The sequence below is a fragment of the Dromaius novaehollandiae genome, chromosome Z (assembly GCF_036370855.1).
Source record: "Dromaius novaehollandiae isolate bDroNov1 chromosome Z, bDroNov1.hap1, whole genome shotgun sequence".
Classification (NCBI taxonomy): Eukaryota; Metazoa; Chordata; class Aves; order Casuariiformes; family Dromaiidae; genus Dromaius; species Dromaius novaehollandiae.
Genome location: NC_088132.1, coordinates 16,388,410 through 16,408,458, shown reverse-complemented (window position 1 = coordinate 16,408,458; position 20,049 = coordinate 16,388,410). Strand labels below are relative to the sequence as shown.

Here is a 20,049-nt window from a genome sequence, read left to right as displayed (position 1 = left end):
AACAATTCTCATCTCAGAAAATACCACCTGAGAAGGTATAGTTGTTGCTTACCCTGCCAAATCCTGCACAGTGACATAAGTAGAAGTTAGCTTGTGCTGAAATCTAACTAGAAGGTCTTGATCTGAAGTCTTTCAGTCAAGACTGAGGGTATTCCTGAAAAGATCCTAGCAATTCCTGGTCCAGGCCTGCTGAGCCACAAGCCAGATGCTCAAAGCAGGTGTTACTGGACAGCGTTCTGGAGGGTGAGTTCAGACAGTGATAACGGTCTGTTCCAAACTTCCAGTCACAAAGTCAGGCCACTATCACCAATGTAAGCATTTTTCTCCTAGAGTGTGCCTGCTTCATGTTCTCTCACTTGTGCTTCCTTCAAATTACGATTTCAAAAGCTATCACTTGACATTCAGCTTATGAAGAAAGACTGAAGAAAGACTTATGACCTGTAGGCCTTTAAATAGAGGGGACATACTCAGGCTTGCTCTGTGTAGGGACAAACTGGAAATCTGCAACGTAGAGGTGCTTTGTTCAGTTTGTAATGCAGGGAGTATGAATAAAAAACCAGATATTTTCATGGCAGGAAGATGAGTCTTGTTTTGTTCTTTTATGGCTACTCTAAGCTTTCCATATTTTGGGTATTGACAATATGTTGAGAAAAGGAATGCTTTTAATGGGATGGCTCATGGAAAACAAGGTTCCAGAATTTAGCTCAGAAATGTCCTTGTTTATTTTATTTTATTTATTCTCTCAGACACTTGCTGGTATCAGTCCTTTTTATCTCACAATACCTTTGCTCCACGTGAAAGCATTGAGTCCTTTATAACACCGAGCACATACAGCACAGAGAGTGTTGAAACAACCTGCCAGAAAATCATGCTGCTTTATAAGGCTCCTCCCTCCTTTCCACATTCCCACACATTTCAGATACTGTCTTTATTCATTCTGATGATGGTGTTTACTTTGAATTACCACTGCCGGGGTACATCAAAATACACAGATTTAACATCACTGTCAGGGTCGACTGATGGCGGGCAGCAGACACCAAGGGAAACCTGCAAAATGCATGCCAACAGCCAAATTAACTCTTGGTGCCTGGGAATGGTATGACCCCCGGACAGTTTCTGTTTCTAACATAAAATGGAGAAAATTAAGCTGCGAACAAAACAGCACCCAAAGCATTGTTCTCTGTTTTCACCAGGGACCATGCATATAACTAAGAAAAGGGGAGACAGTGCGAGTTTTAGGCACGTCCCCCCGGGGGCGCATTTACTCACCGCAGCTGCGGAGGGCTGGGGCCGGCGCCGGCACGCAGGGGGCGAGCAGGAGGAGGAGGAGGAGGAGGAGGAGGAGGAAGGGCTCGGTGCCCCGCACGGCTGCCCGCCCCCAGCTCCGCCTCACCGCTTTGCTCTGAGCCCGCCCGTGCACACGCGTGCACACACCGCACACGCGGCACACACCGCACACACCGCGCACACCGCACACGCGTGCCCACACCGCACACACCGTGCACACCACGCACACGGCACACACCGCACACGCGTGCACACACCGCACACGCGGCACACACCGCACACACCGCGCACACCGCGCACACTGCACACGCGTGCCCACACCGCACACACCGTACACACCACGCACACGGCACACACCGCACACGCGTGCACACACCGCACACGCGTGCCCGGCCGTCACGCGTGGGAGGGTGCGGCGGGGCTGCCCCGCACAGCCGGGGGAGGCCCCGCGGGCTGGGGGCCGGCAGGGCAGGGCTGGCTTCACCTCCCCTGCGCTTCCCTGCTCCTTTTCCTGCCCGGGAAACTTGGGCCGTTGGCGGAGGAGCTGCGCCCCTTCCCAGGGGCTGCTTCGGAGGACGTGGCGAAGCGGGGTCTCTTACATGCCAGCAGGATGGTGCGGACCATGAGACCCGATGACATCAACCCCCGGACGGGGCTGGTGGTGGCTCTGGTCAGCGTGTTCCTGGTGTTCGGCTTCATGTTCACCGTGTCTGGGATCAAGGGAGAGACCCTAGGGGACATCCCCCTCCTGGCCATCGGGCCAGCCATCTGCCTGCCAGGCATAGCTGCCATCGCCCTCACCAGAAAAACTGATGGCTGCACCAAATGGCCCAAGAATAAGTGTCCGTGCTGCAAGCAAGCCAAGGACCGGGACATCATGGAGCTGCTGAGGAGCCCCTCGGACCTGGAGTCTGGCAAGGGGAGCTGCGACGAGCTGGCCAAGAAGGCATACCTGAAGGACAAGAGAGTACTGCGGGGTGACGACTCGGTGTCCATCTCCACCACCACCACCACCCCCACCCCCACCACGGGCGAGTGCAAGAGCCTAATCAGAAAGGTGGAGCAGGAGGAGATACTGAGATACCTGGAGACCTGTTACCCGGAGATGCCGGGGAATGTGTTCGTGGGAGATGGATCCACGTACAGTGCCTTGGAGAAGACGAGCCCTTCTCCCACCAGGGACAGCACTGCCTGCTCGGACATTGAAGACAACATTTTCGTTGCTCCTAAAGACAGTATCATTGTCTGCTCTTACAAGGAGAACAGCCCTTATGACAGATACTGTTGTTACATAAACCCTACTGGAGTCAGCTCAGACCACGAGACCATAGTGTGAATGATGCATATTTTCTATGTATGTATGTATTTATACAAAAACTACAACTCCAAGTTCTTGATAGGGGATAATATAGCTGACTGCACTGCATGGGACAATCCTGATACTATTACAATTTAACCTGGTATGTGACTGATACTCAAACCTTTTGTGCCTGAAATACTCTTTCTGTAAGTAAATAAGCATGTTTAAAGGTTAAAGAATTCAATTCTTCATTTTGGAAAAAAAATCCATTTTGTGTATTTATTTTCTCCCTTTCCCTGCCTTTTGATTTAATGCTGCATATTTTATCCATGCCCTTAGATACATTGGCAGGAGGGCATCAGTGGCTGTCAGCTAACATCAAGAGTTGATTCAAAAGTCTGTAGAAAAGAATCTGGTTCTCTGTGGACGAGTGGGTCTTGTGAAAAGTGTCACTTTGTCTTGGGAGGGATTGAGAAATGCCAGCATGCACTCCATTAGCTGGCTGATGTTTGTGAGTGACAAGGTGATTTGTCTCTCCACATTTCTTCCTAGTGGGATTTTACTTTCCTCTGTCATGGGGAATCGATGTGCTGACCCTGTGGGCTCTTCTTCTGAAGTCTCCTAGGAGCTGAATAGGCTCGTAGTTTTCAGAGGCTAATCCATCATCAGTAGCATGAAAGGTACAGGTTCTAACTTCATCCCCTACTGGTACTGAATTCACTGGAGTGTTTCTAACACTTTTGGATTTTACAGCACACTTGACAAGGGGATTACAACATCATCATGATATGGTTCTTGCAAAGACCAGGAACAGATGTCAGTGGACTCAGCATCTTAAAAATATATTCCAGTACCTTCACTGTCACTTAGGAAATGGACTCCTATGGGTTGTGTTTGGAGTGGGATCTGACTTTTCTGGAAATGTCATCTTCATGTGCCTTTTTAAAATGCTCAGTGTTTCTCTGTGGCTTATGAAGGGTTACAGTCATTTCAGTGGTCTCAAAGCCATGCTGTACCAGGGGGAGAGAACATACGGCCTGGCCGACAGGTGTTTTAGTTCACTGCTCATGGATATATAGCAATAGAAACATGAAGTGAGGCTATACAGAAATAGAAACATAAAGTAAAAAGGATTAATCATTCAAAGCCTAAGCCTGGGGTTCATGTGCAGAAACACAAATCCCACCTGTTATAGCCAACAATAAATTACATGTTACATGCAGTATATAAAATTCTATCTGGCAGCTACTATGTAGACAAGATGAGAGATGCTGTATAATATAAAGCGTAATTTAAGCAGCTACTCCAGGGGTTAAACTCTTAGGATAATGGTTACTAAAGCACTGAGTAATTTGCCAGAGTCTCAGGAAGTCCCCCACTTTCAGTAACTGAACTCTCAAAGCTCTGAAAAGCTCCTCTGTAGCAGAAGTCCTAATAGCTGTTCTCACTTCTGCTATTTTTAATCAACCATAATTTGCACCAGACAAATATATTGAATTACCTGAGTAGGAAAAAAGAAAATCTGCCTTTCTCTTGTAGTAACCTGAAATGTTGTGTAGAAAGTGGTATGGACTTTTCCACTGTAATGAGCCATACTTCGTTGCCTGTGGAAATGCTTGGAAAGTGAAGGAAAACTTTAGGCACTGCTGGGCTTATTTGTTTGGAAACTTATGTCAAATTATTACAGACAACCAATCTCTAAAGAGATTGCTAAAAGGAGGAAACAGTTTTTCAGATATGACAGTTTGGTTTCACTCTGTCAGACCAAACAAGATGCTATTTATACACTGTAGCCAGGCGTTGCTGGGGCATCAGGATGCTACTGGGATAAATAAATATAAGCTAGTTTGATTCAAGTAACACTTCTTAATAGATGGTTACAGGCAGCTTTGCTGCTCTGGTGTGCAGCAAAAGTAATGTGCAAACAAATAAATTTTCATACCCTTTACCGTCTGCATTTCATCCACCGAGCAAGGGAATTTCATAGAAATGGACCCTCCAGATGAAATGCTCACATAAAAGTCCCACATAAAATCATGCTCTGGTTGTTACAGAGATCATCTCCTGCGAGCTTAGTCACTGCAGGGCCTTATTCTGCAGTGTACTGAACAGCTCTTTGATGACACTGGGGCATCTTATTTCAGGACCTCTGAAGTCAACGGCTAAAATAGTGCTAAAGTACGCGATGTAGAACAGGGTCTTTAGTTGCTTTCGGTTCCCAAGAGAAGCAGGTGAGGGTCTCAGTCCGTTATGGCGGGTGCTCAGCATCACTGAAGATTTGGCCTGCCAGTAAAAAATGGACTAGCAGGTAGTTTGAATACTCTGTTAGGCAGGGTTGCGAGCAATCCTTTGCGTTTCCTAAGATAGCAAAGTGTTAGCCCCCTGGGAATCTAATGTTATACAGTTCAGCAAATATATATAGGAAGAGGTCAAGTTTTTTTCATTTTATCTAGGATTAGATGTTCTCTGACAAAAGTTATATGGGCTTTTACAGGGCAAGACAGTAAATGCTAGTGACAAATAGAATGATTAATATATAATGTGAGGCACAGCTAAGTAGTTCTCAGTCATGTGCCATATTTCATTTTCTTACTGTTTAAAACTATGGAATGTTTATGTTAAAGCAAAATTCAGTGGGAGTGAAAATTACTCACAATATAGAAAAAGACACAAAAAATGTATGTTAAAAACATGGCATTTACTGGCAACATCCTTACTCCATTGATTTACCTGAGATGAGATTTCGTGCTAAAATACAAGAAGTTTAGACAATGTTTCTAGGTTAATCTACCGTATCGACTAAGGTTTTCTGGTTAACATGTGGGATTCTGAAGTTAAAGAAATATAGTTGCATTGTCTCTGAAATCTCTTTCTGTATGAATTTTCCTTTCTTTTCCCATAGTTCAGGAGAGAATGAAACGGAAATTTGGCTATTTTAAAATGAACCTTCTTTTTTTTTTTAATAGAGTAAGCTCTTTTCATACACTATAGATTTGCCAGTGAAAATCCACTGCTTACTTGATCAAATAAAGACAGCATGACAGCAGCAGTGCCTGAAGCTTTTTATGCAGATATCTAGGTTCAGACTACGGAATTATTGAAACTGTATTTTCATTCAGCTTGTGTGGTCTCCTCTGATGATTGCTAGAACTTGTAGAACCAGTGCTGATCATGGAACAAATAGGAATAATTATGTTGCTTTTCATACAGCAGCTTCTGCTTGTCCTGGGTCTGAATCTGACCTCAGAATACCACAGCTTTGGATCTGATTCCAAGCCATGACCTGGAGATGACAGTGTCTTTCTGTCATTGCTACCATTATAACATCTCTGGGTGAGGATTCCACTCCTCTCCCCAGCGCTATCCTACAAATAGTGCTTGCAGTTGTATTAGACTTCTGTCTGTGGGGCTAAAGCTGGTCCCATTGAAGTCAACAGGCACACATGGCTTGGTCACGCAGTATGGGTGGCAGGGCATATAGTAGTATTTGAAGAAGGGCAGTGATAATGGCATTTAGAGAAGCTTTCTAAGATAAATTTATTTTTAGAGTAGCATTTGTCATAGTGCTACGGTGGAGTTTCTTTTAAGAAACAATGTAAAAGTAACACGTCGAATATATTCAGGACAATTTTGTGTTGTTTTGCTTAAATTTTTGTTGTTATCATAAACAGAATTTTTATAGTCATACAAACTGGTCATTAAAAAGCTTTTAACATAAAATTGAGAATTTTAATCAGGCCTAATCCATCATTAGTTTTCTCACCTCTATTCAGGGGTGATTGTGTTGTTCAGAAAGCAGATAGGAAACCAAAACCAGGGTGTGTGGTTTGTACCCCTGAAGTGCTAAACCATAGCTGGTCCTTTCTGTCTAGAACTAAATGAGAGGGAGGTGAGTGTGCTCAGGGTTTGTGTCCCTCAGGACCAAATTTGTATTCTTGATCTGAGTTCTGCAGAAGTATGATGGTCTTTCATGGGCAGATTTTCCTCCCCATCCCAACCACCTCTCTTCCATCCATGTTGCAGTGCCTATTTTGTGATTTTTTTTGGTCATACTGTGGTTATCAGCTGCTGACTATGACCTCACGCACAGCAGTTCTGCAGGTATTTACAAGGCTGTTCACAGAGCAGGGTCCTACCCTTTATCAGAACTGTGTAATCTGACCATACATCATCCATCCAATATAAGCTGTTATGTTAAGACATCCAACTAAATTTTCGGTTCTTGCAGCAAAAGCCTTGGATTTTGCATTGCTGTGTAATACCTTTCACACTAAAGGTGCTGTAGAGATGGGTGAGAGATGGGTGACTGTCAGGCCTCAAAGTCACTTCCAGCCTGGTTTTCATGAGCATTTAGGGACTGATCTATTTATGTACAGAGCACAGTCTGCACTCAGAAACTTCAATCTCAACACATTGCCAATATTGCCATATTGCTAGAAAACAGTTCAGACAGGAGAGACTTTCCTAGTCCTCAGACATTTCTGAGTAAGTTTCTAATATCAATAGTATTAAAACACATAGGAGTTTCTCCTAATAAGTAGGCTGAAGAGTTTTTTTCTGACACATCCTTGACACACAGCATGGCGTTAGCTGCAAGGCAGCTGGTGCTGAGCCCAGCTTTAATCTGCAGCTCTCTGAGCATGGACCCCCAGCTGGGACAACTGCAGTTGTTTGTTACTTGCCGGTACTATGGGCCTTTTTATGTCTTGTGTTGAAAGACAATACAGAGACCAAATCTAGATTTCACTTGTAGTGCTCGGAGACAAACTTTTATCAGTAAAGATTACCCTTAGTTTATCAGTTTTATTCCTCTCAATGGAGGAGTGCCAGACCCCATATTCTCTCTACAAGTTAAGGAGGCCTAGCCATTTTGGTTTTTAAATCATGTGTTATTTTCTGTTCAGAAGAGCTGCAAGACTTAGACCTGACTATCTGATTGTCAGATGCATTCAGAGACATTTATGCTTAAGTTTTTGACTTAAAAATGCTACATCGTACATAGGAATATATTCATTAGACATCTGTTTTCAGGAGTAGGTCACAGATTGCACAAATGTAGCAATATAACCATTTGAGATCTGCTCCAATAACCTCTCTATCTTGCAGAAACAAACATCTCAATATTTTTGGAAAATACAGATTCAGACCCAAATTTTCTACCTCAACCCTACAGTTGCAATCCTGAAACTTTTAAGTTCTTCCTTCCCTTTAAGAAAGTTCTTCCTAAGGTACCTTTACAAGAAGAACTCTACTGTGGCTCTTTTAGGGCACAGTCCTTCCAACAGGATACACGGAATTTAAATGTCCCAGAACTATGTCATTATAACCACAATGAAATCCTGTCTCCATTAACTGATAGCACACTCAGATTTTACAGAGACCTTTGTGTTCAGCAATTTCCCAAGCCCTTAGTTTCTGGCTCTGTACCTCGTGCTAGTGAGGCAAAAATAGAAAAAGAGGTGTTACAGCCATTTGTGAAAGGAAAGGAGCCCAGAAAGGCTTCACAGACAATATTTCATTTCTCTGTTAGAAAAATTGTGTGATAGTTCAGTCACAAAGGCAATGTATTCACTGTATTCTTCAGTAAATGTAGTTTCTCTCTGGTGGCTTACTTTGAACAGGGTCTCCAGGTAGGGATAGACTTTCTTTCTGCCTGGAGGCAGAGTGCAAGAGTTACAGAAAGAATTTCATGTGTAGCAGGTTGCTCACTGATCTGCACACTGCACATGTGTAATACTCAGAGGATGTGACAGAGTTTGCAAGGGCCTACCATCTCTCAAAATCTGGCCTTATACCAACACTTGGTGTGTTATTCTTATTTTAAACTGTTAAAATCACAGAATACAAAGGAAAAAAATCTCATTAAAACAAAACAAAACAAAACAAAACAAAACCTCAACCCAAACCAGCCAACAAAAAGATCCAGGAATGCTGGTTGGTTTTCAGATCTCATTAAAACCCTGAATAGCACATCACTGTATTTTATTATGAAATGCAGTGATAACTATTAGCAATTATGAAAAGACAGGCCCAGAAGGACACACAAAAAACCCAAAGACTCTTACTAGGGAGGTCAGTTCACAGTGAAGGGCTATTAATAATAACTAGGGGTCTGAGCGGGGTGGATGGCTACCTGCTTTACATCCTAGGTACCTTAGTATCGATCTCTTCAGATGTGGATCTTCACAGACTGCACACTCATGCTCAACATTCATAATATGTACCGTTGGGGAAGAACACCGACTTCATTTCACTTCTCTTCAAACAAATTCACATTTCTGGTTTGACTTCATAGTCATGAGGAAAAGCAGGCAATTTTTCTGTCTACACAAAAGAAGTATTAACTAGAGACCCGATGGACATATCAGTAACAAGCTAAATAAAATACATATGCTATGCAGTCTGTATATATGCAGAGTCTGGGGATAACTTTTCAGTGACAACACTGAAAGTCTTTTCCCATTGCTAGGGTAGGAATAAAATGCAGAAAGTTTTACACCTGGAAAAAACATTAACCATTTTTTAAAATTTGTTGGGATTTTTAAATATTGTGGTTATTCAATCTACTCTTTAACATTCAGGCTCCAACAGTGAATAGTGAAACAGTCAATAGTGAAAGTTTATCAGTCATATTCAAGACTTCCATAAGTCAGTTGTTGCTTTATTATGCAATTTATTTAATGTGCCTGCCTGCATCCTCATCTGTATATAGATGGAGCTGCAATAATCACAACACACAATCTCTCTATAAAATCACCATTTCATGAATAAATTATTAGTATCCACTGCATTGTTTTTCATGACTGTAGTCACTGAAAGGGCACTGATTGAAGAATTGAAGGCAACTTAAGAACTGAAGGCAGCCATAAAGTAGAGATCTCCTTCAGTTCTTCGGGTCTATCATTGCAATTGCTTTCCCATTTTCTAGTAGATGAAAGGAATATCTCCTAAGAAAGGAATAGCATACGGCAGATATAACGATATATGATGTCCACTTTTAAAAAAGAACATCTTCTAGACTGAGTCCACCTCTGGGTTAGGAATCTGTGGATTTAAAGCATCACACAGATGAGCACTGTTCTGGTTGTCAGACTTCAGCCTGAGCAACTGGCAATCACTGGTCAGTTTTCTGCATTACCAAGGTGATGGGGACTTCAGCCGGCAGCGTCAGCGGTAGCTGTAACAAGCTATCTTGCTACATTTTCTGGACAGTCAGAGATAGGGTAACAAGATAGATCTGAATGTAAGATAGATCTAATAGGATAGATCTGAACAGGATAGAACTCAAGTTTCAGTAGCATTAGTCACAAGTGTAACACCACACAAAGATATAGATTTGGAGGTGGCTACATGGGCCGGCATTTTGATCTGCAGGTGATATGAAGATGCTTGCCCTTGATCTTAAGTCTGGTTTGCAGTATCACTCTGTATGCCATCAGTAGAAGGTGTTTGCACAGCCCAGACCTGAGGCATTTGTAATTGTCAACAATTTTGTGACTTTATACTGTAAATTGATTTGCACTAAGCTCTCTCTGTATAGGTATATTTGTAGCCAGGCATGTTTTATATATGTGTATAGATGCTTATACATACGCATGCATGTGTGGCCACAACAATACAGAAAAAAATGAACACTGCAGTTATGTCATCTGCAGGAGGTAAAAGCAAGGCACATCCTGCAGGCTTTATGCTGCAAACAGATTCACCTTTGGTGGATTAAGTGTGTAGTACACAGTCTCTGCTGATTGCCATATTGTATCAAATATTGTTCTTGAGTATTCCCATACTGCCCAACGACCTGTCAGTAGTGAGGGCTGTCAATCGAACAAGGTTGCTAATGCTCATCATTACCCATATATATTTAGAAGACTGTATACTCAGAAGACACTCATTTTAAAGCTTTTAATTCTAAAAGCAACACTAAAATAAAGTAGATGAGTTAAAATTGCAGTAATGCCACAGATGAACATATAAAAGAGCATATGCTATCACATTCGTATTTGCTAAAAGACCCTATGATATGACCTTTTCTAATAAAAAGCTAAAACAAATGCTAACTTGCCAAAAAAGTAATGAAAACTATACTATATATCATGCAGCATGGTAATACAGAAGAGAGTTTCAAAACATCTAGGTAGCACTTATATAAATGAAATAATTGTATTAAAGGTCATCAATGGGCTCTGGATAACTGAAAGGTTTATTTTGCTTACGAAAGATTACAAAAAGGTAACTGCACTATACCATGCACTAATATGACCGTAAAATATAGAATGGAATCTTTAAAGTTTAGAGAAAATTTGAAATAAATTTTAAATTTAACTTCTTAAAAATTCAGATCAATTCTGTGTTGGGATCTAATGTGGTAAGATCAGGTATATTTGCCAGGCTGTGATTCTGGTCCAACTGAAATGGCTGCTTTGAGACAGAATTTCACCCAGAATGTTCTCTCTCTCCCTCTCTCTCTCTCTCTCTCTTTTTTTTTTTTTTGATTTTAAAGAAGTCTTTTGTAATTAAGAAGGATTTAAGTTCTACCTCTGTTAAGCATCTCTGAAAAATCTAACTTTATTGCTGTGTTTACTTTCCACAGAATCTAAGCTGCAGTGTGAATCTCTTATTAAATCAGAAAGCATACATTCAGCATTAAAAAATGTGCTGACTATATGGGAGCATGGACAACTATTTAACTACTTGTTTAAGCTGAACAGACTTGCACTAGAAAAACTGCATCTACGTGCATGTTGTTGTACTTTTACCTCAGATCAGGCAGAGACTGGAAGGTGAGGGAACAGAGTAAGGAGCAGTAAATGGAGCTATATCCTATATAGTCCATCCTTTTCACCTCCTTCCCCATTATACAGTCCAGATCATATTATGGCAGAGCTGCTGTGACTCTGTGTAGCCTTTCTTTCCTCATTTTGTGTATCTAATTCTGTTAGACTGTTTGCTAATCAGTTTATCTGGACTAGCTAAAGTCTTCAAAAGTAGATTAGCCCTGAGAGGTGATTTGTTGCCATAAATAAAAGCCTAAAAACTGCAAACAGGGGCCACCATACATAAGGTTTGTCTTTGAGGAAAGTCAATACCAGCAATGCTACAGAACCACACTCATCAACAGATTACTCCATTTGCAGCGATGGGTCTCTCTTTACAGGAAGTGCTTGCTCCGGAATGACCTTTTATAAGCCGTGTCCTAAATTACACGGTGACTCAGAAGGCTCCCTGATTTCACAGTCAGACAGCTATCCAACAATACTACGCCACAGCCACTTCTCTAGGCAAAGGCAAGTCCATAGTATAGGCTAATGTCAACAGTAGTATTTCAGAGAGGACCCAGAGCAGCCCAGCACTGCTGTACAGCCAAAAGAGGGGCTGTAATGCTCTCTCCTCTGTTTAAGAAAAATATGCAGTGTTTCTCATTTTTCTCCTGTGGTTTTCAGATCTCTATACCAAGATGGCTAATATCACTAAGTGCTGTATCTACGGATCTACCCTGGACTTTCTTCTTAGTGGTGGTACATGACTGCAATGATTGTACGTTCCAGACGATGGAGATGAAATGAAGCAGAAGCACAAATTCTTATTTTGGACTTCTGTCCACTATGGTTGCACTGCATCCTCCTCTTTCACCAAGCCTTACTTTCTAACACAATACACATTTCGTTTTTTTTCCTTTCAAACCATGAAGATCATCACACACACAGGGTTTGTCTTACCACTAAGTAGGAACACTACACTGTCCCTTTCTTTCTAGTGGGAGCACCTCACAGGCTGAAATGTCCAGCCAGTTGGTTTGGAGGTAACGGAGGCCGCTTGCAGAGGGTTATTCAGGAAAGCAAATCAGCAGCTAACCCTGCCCTTGTACCTGGTGATGCTGGAGTTATTATGTATCATTCCCCAAGACAAATTTTGCTTTTTTATATTTTTGCTGCCACTGGTGGGAGAGAGATACCAGTGATCCAGAGAAAACAGTCTGGCCTAATACATCCACAAGGCCAAAGGGGTGCACTATCTACTTTTCTGCTTTCTGAAACTGTGTCACGATGGTGCAAATCCACAAGGTGATACAACAGACTGAAATTACAGTGGAGGCTGAAGTCACTGAGTGGCTACTAAACAGCACTTTAGAGAGGATCCCTGGGAAGGACACCCGGCAGCAAACTAAACGAAGCTCTGCCAATGTCTTGAAGAGTCACAGAAGTGTTGAGGACTGCCTTCTGGATGGCAGAGGCTTTCTTCCCTTCAAGCCAGTATGTTACCATGTCTCCTTTTCCCTAGGGAAGAAAATGAGTCAGGAGGTTATAGTGCTACACTTTTGTGCAATAATCTTATTAAATCTCAGGGTGTGCCACAAGAGGAAGCCAACGCACCTACTAGCACACAAAAACCTTGCCTTAAAAATCAGTGTGCTAATAGCAACACTGTGGATTAAAACTCAATTCTTCAAAGTCCCATCCAATGCTGGGTCCAAAAGTATGTCAGTCCTCTTATGGAACTGTTATTATTTATGATGTTTCTTAATGAACTTTTTTGATTTCAAGCAGTTACGACAGGCTGACTTGCCAAGCAGTACTTCCAGGTTTGGCTTAATCCTTCATTCTCTGAATTATTGGGGCTGTTTTTGAGCAAGCCCATGGAATTGGTCCTGATTTAAAACCTGAGCCTCCTCTCTTCAGGAGTAGGAAGTAGTCTAACTCAAGGCCTTTGAGAGATGGAGGACTGAACGGGTTAAAATTTGGGCACTCCAGAGTACTTTCACACTCTCCTTTCTGAAAAGCTGAGTGTAAATGTTTCATACACACCTTGACTTGTAAATTCCCACGGCATACTAACACATACTCTCCGATCTGCTCCAACAGCTGGTATGCACTTGAACTGCACTGTATTTTAAGAGCTGGAAAGAGAGACAATTGTCATATAATTATACCCATTTAACCATTTAAGACAGACCAAGCAACCTCCCTGCTCCAAAGACTTCAGGACTTAGTAATGAACTCCATCTTGCTTTTTTCTTATCTTTGTTGGCATTCCTCTATTATCTGAAGTGATCACACACAGAAGCTCCAATATCCTGGGCCTTTTTGTGAGGGCATCGCAGGACAACACACAGCTGTCAACAAACAGTACCGTTCACAACCTACATCTGATATTATTTTTCAACTCTTTGTAGCTGCCTGTCCAGAGTCTCTGACAGGCACCCCTTTCACTTGGCAGTGAAGAAATCCATACGTAGTTCTGCTCCTGGTCAGTAAAGAGCCAGTGCTTTCTTCAGACATGCTCTTTCCAACAAAGAGCAAACAAAAGAAACTCCCATCCTTGCACTGTTTCCAAATATGTAAGTTAAAAGGGAAGAAGGACAATATTATCATAATTCCTCTAATTTTTTTAGCAGTGCTATTTTCCCTTAGCTGCATGTCTGTCTGCATGTAAATCCTGGCTGTCTTGTCCTTTCCAAAAGAGAGAAGGAGGACAGAGGAGGAGGAGGACAGAGAGCAGGAGTCCTGCATACCCCTGCAAAATTTCCAAATTTTGCCAAAATTTGGAAATTTCCCATTTTGGCATTTTTTTTTGTGACAATAAGTAAATCACTGCATTTGCCTGTTTGAAAAAGATCCAGGATGGTAGTAGAATGGGCTGAAATTCTTCTACTGAATTTTTTATATCAGAGAATGACAATTTTGTAAAATCCATTTTTTTTAAATAAATGTTTTATACCGAGAGTCTCAAAACACTCCCTACAGACCAGGAAATATATGTTGCAATGTATCCAAATGCATATCTATGAAACATTCTTTTGCTATTTTAAGTGTTTTGCTATTTTAACTGTTTGCTATTTTAACTGTTCATCCTACTTTAGAACAAATGACTACCACTCACATTCCAGCTGAAAGCAATTTTAGTTTATGTTACTAGTAATGTTATTAATTCCTTTATTCCACAGTGATCTTCCAAGGGTTAAAGCATGTTAACAGTGTTTGGGATCCTCAGATGTATATGGCCAAAGAGAGAGGGAGAAAAGAAAAGACTTGGCTTAAAAGGTAAGAAGCTCTGTCTTTGTATTTGAGTTCAAAGTGATGATAAGCCCCGTGAGAGAGGCAGAGACACAGAACAGAAGATGAAATGTGAAGGATAATGGAAGCAGATTTTGAACATTTCAAATGATATGACAAAAGAAGCCTGAAAGGGAGAGGAGGAAAAGGGAATGAGTTATCTGGGAGACAGAGAGTAGGACACAAAGCTGTACATGTTCTACACAAGCTAGCATTTGTTTCGGAAAAATCTGCATAATGGTGAGGAGGAATGGAACCTGCTTGATGTGCCTTCAAAAGCCATCATGTAGGACCACTTGCTTGCCCTCCTGCCTTTTTTTTAGGGGAATGTGATAGGTGATATCCACAGTGACATGTTCAAGATCACTTTTAATCATGAAATTACAACTAAAAATCTCTTAGATTTTGCCAAACTTAAATTCATTTGCAAAGCATTGTAATTTAAACCATAAAACTAGTCAGATTTATTTAATGAATGAGATTAACAAAAGCAATTAATTAAGGAAGTTTGGCTTTGGATCATTCCCTCATCCACTTCTTTCTCAGTTCTGGTAGCTCAGATGAAATATTTCCGAAGCTGAGCTTCAAATATTCATACTGACTAAGGAAAAAGCTTGCTAAATAACATGGGGCTCTGTTGTTTCCTGGAGAGAAGTGAAAGTGAGGATATCTCCATAATTTGCTCTACAGAGATTCCTGTTAAATATCTTTCCCAGACTGATAGGTTGACTTTTCTATGTCTCCTAAAGACAGACGCAGCTCCCATGGAGGAACTGTGGAACCCCTCTCCTGGGTTCTCCTGTAGAGGAAGCTCTAAGTGAAAAATAGGAGCTGTGAAAATATGTTTGCTGTAAGTTCAGCTAAGTGCTGTGAAGGAAGAGTAACAGCGAATGTACTCACTTAGCTCTCATTTTCTCTTTTCCAAAATCTGCTTGTTGCCTGTTTTTTTTCTGCAGAGAACTTCAAAGCCATGAAAATCCCCCTGTGAGAACTGGGGAATGAGGGCATGCTGTTACGAAGGTTGTAAAGAATCCTAGTTCTTCACAAAATAGGAGAACCATGGGTTAATACATGTGTATGTGGTGGATAACGAGCAGGCAAATTGGACCCAGGAATCAACTCCCTCCAAGGGTAAGGACTTAAAGTCATTTAAACAGGACAGGACTCAAAACTCGGCATAGCATTCTTTCAAAACTCATGAAGGAAGGGTCAAAACTGCACCTGCAGTTTTCTCCTTGTTACCTTCACTGGTGGATTCCATCCTGGAAGCTGTGTTCACAGTGTCTCCAAATAAACAGTAGCGTGGCATTTTGGTCCCCACAACTCCTGCTACAACTGCCCCTGTTAAAGAAAAGGAAGCAAGATATTCTGTGTTTTTAGTTCACATACTCATCCATACAGCCTCCCAGCTGCTTCCTACATTACCTTTTGTCTCATTTATTAACAAAATAAAGACTGATTGTCAATATTATCTTAACCAGGCTATACCTCTGGTTTACAGCTGGCTTCCAGAGCCATGGAGGGAATGCCAGAAGGGCCTCAAAATAGGATGGTGGGAAAAAGACGGATGGGTGGAGGTGCTGAGCATGATTTAGAGCACATGCAGATATGATGCATCAACAGCACAAAAAATATTGTGAGGGATGGGGAGGTAAGAATGCCCCCAGCAGGAACTGTTTACACAACACTCGCTAGTCATGTGAAAAAGGAGACACAGGAAATATCCTGCTTCTGCTGAAGGCAGCCAATGAACATGTCCATCAAATATTAGTTTTGATTCCTTCATGTCAGCCCCAGGTAATTTAAAAAGTTGGAGCTTGGATCTGTTGCTGCTCAACTGGCATATACTGTGCTGCACAGCACGTGTCCAGCTCTGGCTTTCTAGTGGGGAGGGTTTGCTATCAGACATCAGCTTAGATCAGGGAGCTGGGAGTCTGAGGGAGAGGGCTGCATCACTCGGGGAGCAGCTCACTGTTTTGAGTAGAAAACAGCTAAGAGGGACTAGTAAGAGAGGCAGGATGGCCTTCCCCACTAGCATCAGCAAAGGCATTCCTTCACATCCTCTGAAGTTAGGTGGGGTCTGTGCCTCACGGAGATGATTGGTGGGACCTGGTTTGCCAAAACACCTGTATCAGCAGGCTGTTTGGATCTATTTTCATCCCAGGAAGTACCTCTCTGCAATGACTGCCTTCTCATGGCATCTCAAAGGGCTAGATGGGGCCACGTAGCGTTTCCAATATTGTGTTCTGTATTGGGCCTCCAATACTCCAAATTTCTAGTATTGTATTCTGTTGGACTGACCCCTATGAATTGCTCCATCCCATGGCAGGAAATTCACTTCACTTTTAATGGGGAGGAAATACCATTACAGAAACACTTGTTAGACCAGAGGTGGGTTCTTTAGTAGCTCTCTCAACATACCTGAATGGATTCCCGCTCTTATCTTTAGGAGGGTGTTGGGCTTGTGTGGGATCTTAAAAGTCTTGCAGACAGCCACGAGGTCTAAAGCCATGCTTGTGATCTCACCGGCGTGAAGGATCCCATTCTCTCTGGGTACCCCCGACACTACCATATCTTAACACAACAATGTAACTGTGTTAGCTGTTGGCATTAGTCACACTTTTGCTATAGGATGGTGTCTATGTTTTTGTTTTTTGTTTTTAAGCCGTATTCCTTCATATGCTTTCTGTTGAGCAGAGGGAACCAGAAAAAAACAGAAGTGTAGAGCAATAGTTAATGTGTATAATTACCCTAGCTCTGAGAAATGTTAGATTTCCTTCTTGCTTTTCCATAAGGTTATATCCTCTCCTTCCCTCCAGGACAGACAGTGGCCCAGTAGCTTTTCCATACCTTTTGTCTTTGGCCAGATATTATAACCAAAAACAGTGAATCCCACTAGGCCTTTTCCTACGCCCACTGGCACTGGCCGTTATGTGCAGGTGTGCAGGAGAAGAGAGAGGTCTCCAGTAATCCCAGGGTGCAGTTGTTCAGGAATCCTATGCTGTAGTATGTGTTCAACCATGCCATGGAAAAAGGGGTGCTTTTTCACCTCTGTAACATCTACAGGATTTCCAGACTGTCTCATCCAAAGATCGTGCTAGATTCAGCTAGGTTTTGGGTGGGACTCAGTTTTAATAGAGGTCAGTTCACAGCAAATTTGCCAGATGGCAAATAGCATGGTATTTTCCTAAAAATCCAAAGAGGCAGCCAAGCCGCTACAGAGCATGAGGGGAAATACAGCTGTTATGGACAGAGATAGTATATCTTGAAGGATGGCATCTATAATCCCATGCAGAAGGTAAATTTTTCAGTTGTGTCCCTGTGAAGTGGAAGTTGCCAACTAGGATTAGAAAAGAATTGCCAAGGCTTAAAGTCAGACCTTGCAAGTCACAGGAACCAAATAAAACAGAAAGGGCTGCTCACTTGACCCATTTATCCCATCCACAATATTCACCAACGGTAGAGACGATGAAGGATATTCAGGAAATAGTAACAAAAGTTTCCTAGGGCTTTGTTAGGACTTCCCCCTTCTCCTAATCGTGTTGTTTGGTCTTCCCAGTGGCAATTCCCTTTCCAAATTTCCTTCATATGCTCTTCCTTGTCAGCAATCTCTATCCTGACGAAATACCTATATATAATGCCTCATTGTCTGCAGCTCAAGGAACTTACAGGCATCTCCTATTGTCTCCACCTTATAGACATCATAGTTATCTATGATTTCATCAAAAGTGGTATAAAGCTTGTTTAAGAGATCTACCACTTGGTAAGGCGTGCTGCTGCTGGACAGCTCAGTGAAGCCAACAATGTCACTGTTAAGACACAACAAAAAGGACATATTCACGCACAGTCTTAGCTTTTTCCGCCAAGCATAGCAGTCTAGTAAATCTAGGCATACAATAATAATTTCTCAATGGAGCTGTTTAGCCCAGTCTTCACTTTTTCAGTATTTCTTTGGCTGAGGATCTTGCAGAATAGTTTTCTCTTTAAACATTTACTTAGACTCCTTCCATTTAAAAGGATTGACTGAACTATGCTTACCAAATGAGTAAACAATTTTTTACAGCTAGCCTTTAACCTGTTACAGGCTAAGTAGTCTTCTATTTTAGACTATGTACAAATGAAAAAGGAGCTTTATGTCTATCTGTCTAGGAGGAATAGAGAGTTACAATTTCTAAGTTTTTTCATGTACACGTTATCACATCAAAATTCAAAGACTGTGAAGGTACGTGAACTGTAAGGATCGGCATGTTTCCTTTACACAGACAAGCCCTTTACTTAGGTCTATCGTATGAAACATAAGTGTTTGTGTAAAACACATGCATAAAGTGATGTATTGCTGTGGGTTAGAGCTCTACAATAGTCTTGTTGTTCATTTAATTAATTTTAAAGTAAGCACTGGATAATTTGAGAATTTTTAAAAACATTAAAAAATTTGAAGAGTTAAATGTTTCTACCTGATACTGGTAATTGATATTTAAATAGAAATTTTGTACTTAGGTAGGAGATTCACCTCAGCCAGGACCTTAAAAGTTTCTTCAGCAAGAGTCAGTTCTACTCTCAGCTCTCATTTTAATTTATCTGAAAAAGATGGTGGCACTCAAGTAACTTTGAGCTTGTGCTTTTTTTCCCTGCCTGAGATCATCTGCTACTTGGTATGGCAGCATACCTGCTGTAGAAAGTTAAGCATTATTACTATCTTACGTAGGAAAAAAAGAAACCCTACAATAATCATAATGTGTTTGTTTAAAGCTATAAAAGCAGTATTCACAAATGTAAAATATTTTGAAGGTGAAAACACGCTTTAGGATGAAAATCTGCTCTGCAGTAGTGTGAGAATTCACAGTAAATGTCACTGAAGATTTTTCAGATGACTCATACTTTTGAGTTAAAATAAACCAGTTTCTACACATTCCAAGTCAGGGTAAGCTTAAATTCAAATAGTGTGACTTGAGACATAACTGGCTCTCTTCTCGATTGTTTAGTGTTTTCTTCCTGTGTTACTTTGTTTACTATCTATCTCCTCTGTGTATTTCTTGATCTTCTGTTCTTTATTTCTCCTATCTTGCACTTTCTCAGTCTTTTCCTTTTTCTCTCTTGTGAGTTCTATCTGGCCCTTCATCTCCTTTTTCTGGAATTTCAGAAGATACACTACTTTCAAGAAGTAACCTCTGTCCAAAACCAGTTCCCCAACATTTATAGCTGTACAGGAGGACTGCCAAGTAAGATCCAAATAAGTCAGAGCACTGTGGGTTCCAGAGTCATAGCTCTCTGAGATTAGGACACTGATTTTTAGGGAGGAAATATAAAAGGTATCAAAATGTCTTTTCAACTTTGCAAGGAACAAATATGCTAATTCATTGCCTACCAAAGGTTATCTATTAAGTAATCACCCATGAAAAGGTTTCTCTGCTT

The 20,049-nt window shown here is 41.5% G+C and overlaps 1 protein-coding gene across 1 annotated transcript; it reads left to right on the top strand.

The window, feature by feature from the left end:
* The first annotated feature begins 1,815 nt into the window (after window positions 1-1,815).
* Window positions 1,816-2,841, top strand: TMEM215 (transmembrane protein 215). The gene has a single exon (XM_026117032.2). It carries the CDS (start codon window positions 1,898-1,900, stop codon window positions 2,621-2,623), a length of 726 nt encoding a protein of 241 aa, XP_025972817.2. The 5' UTR covers window positions 1,816-1,897; the 3' UTR covers window positions 2,624-2,841.
* Window positions 2,842-20,049: the final 17,208 nt, after the last annotated feature.

What these genes read in the sequence shown, in the direction of transcription:
- TMEM215 (XM_026117032.2), top strand. Translation starts at nt 1,898, where the DNA reads ATGGTGCGGACCATGAGACCCGATGACATCAACCCCCGGACGGGGCTG.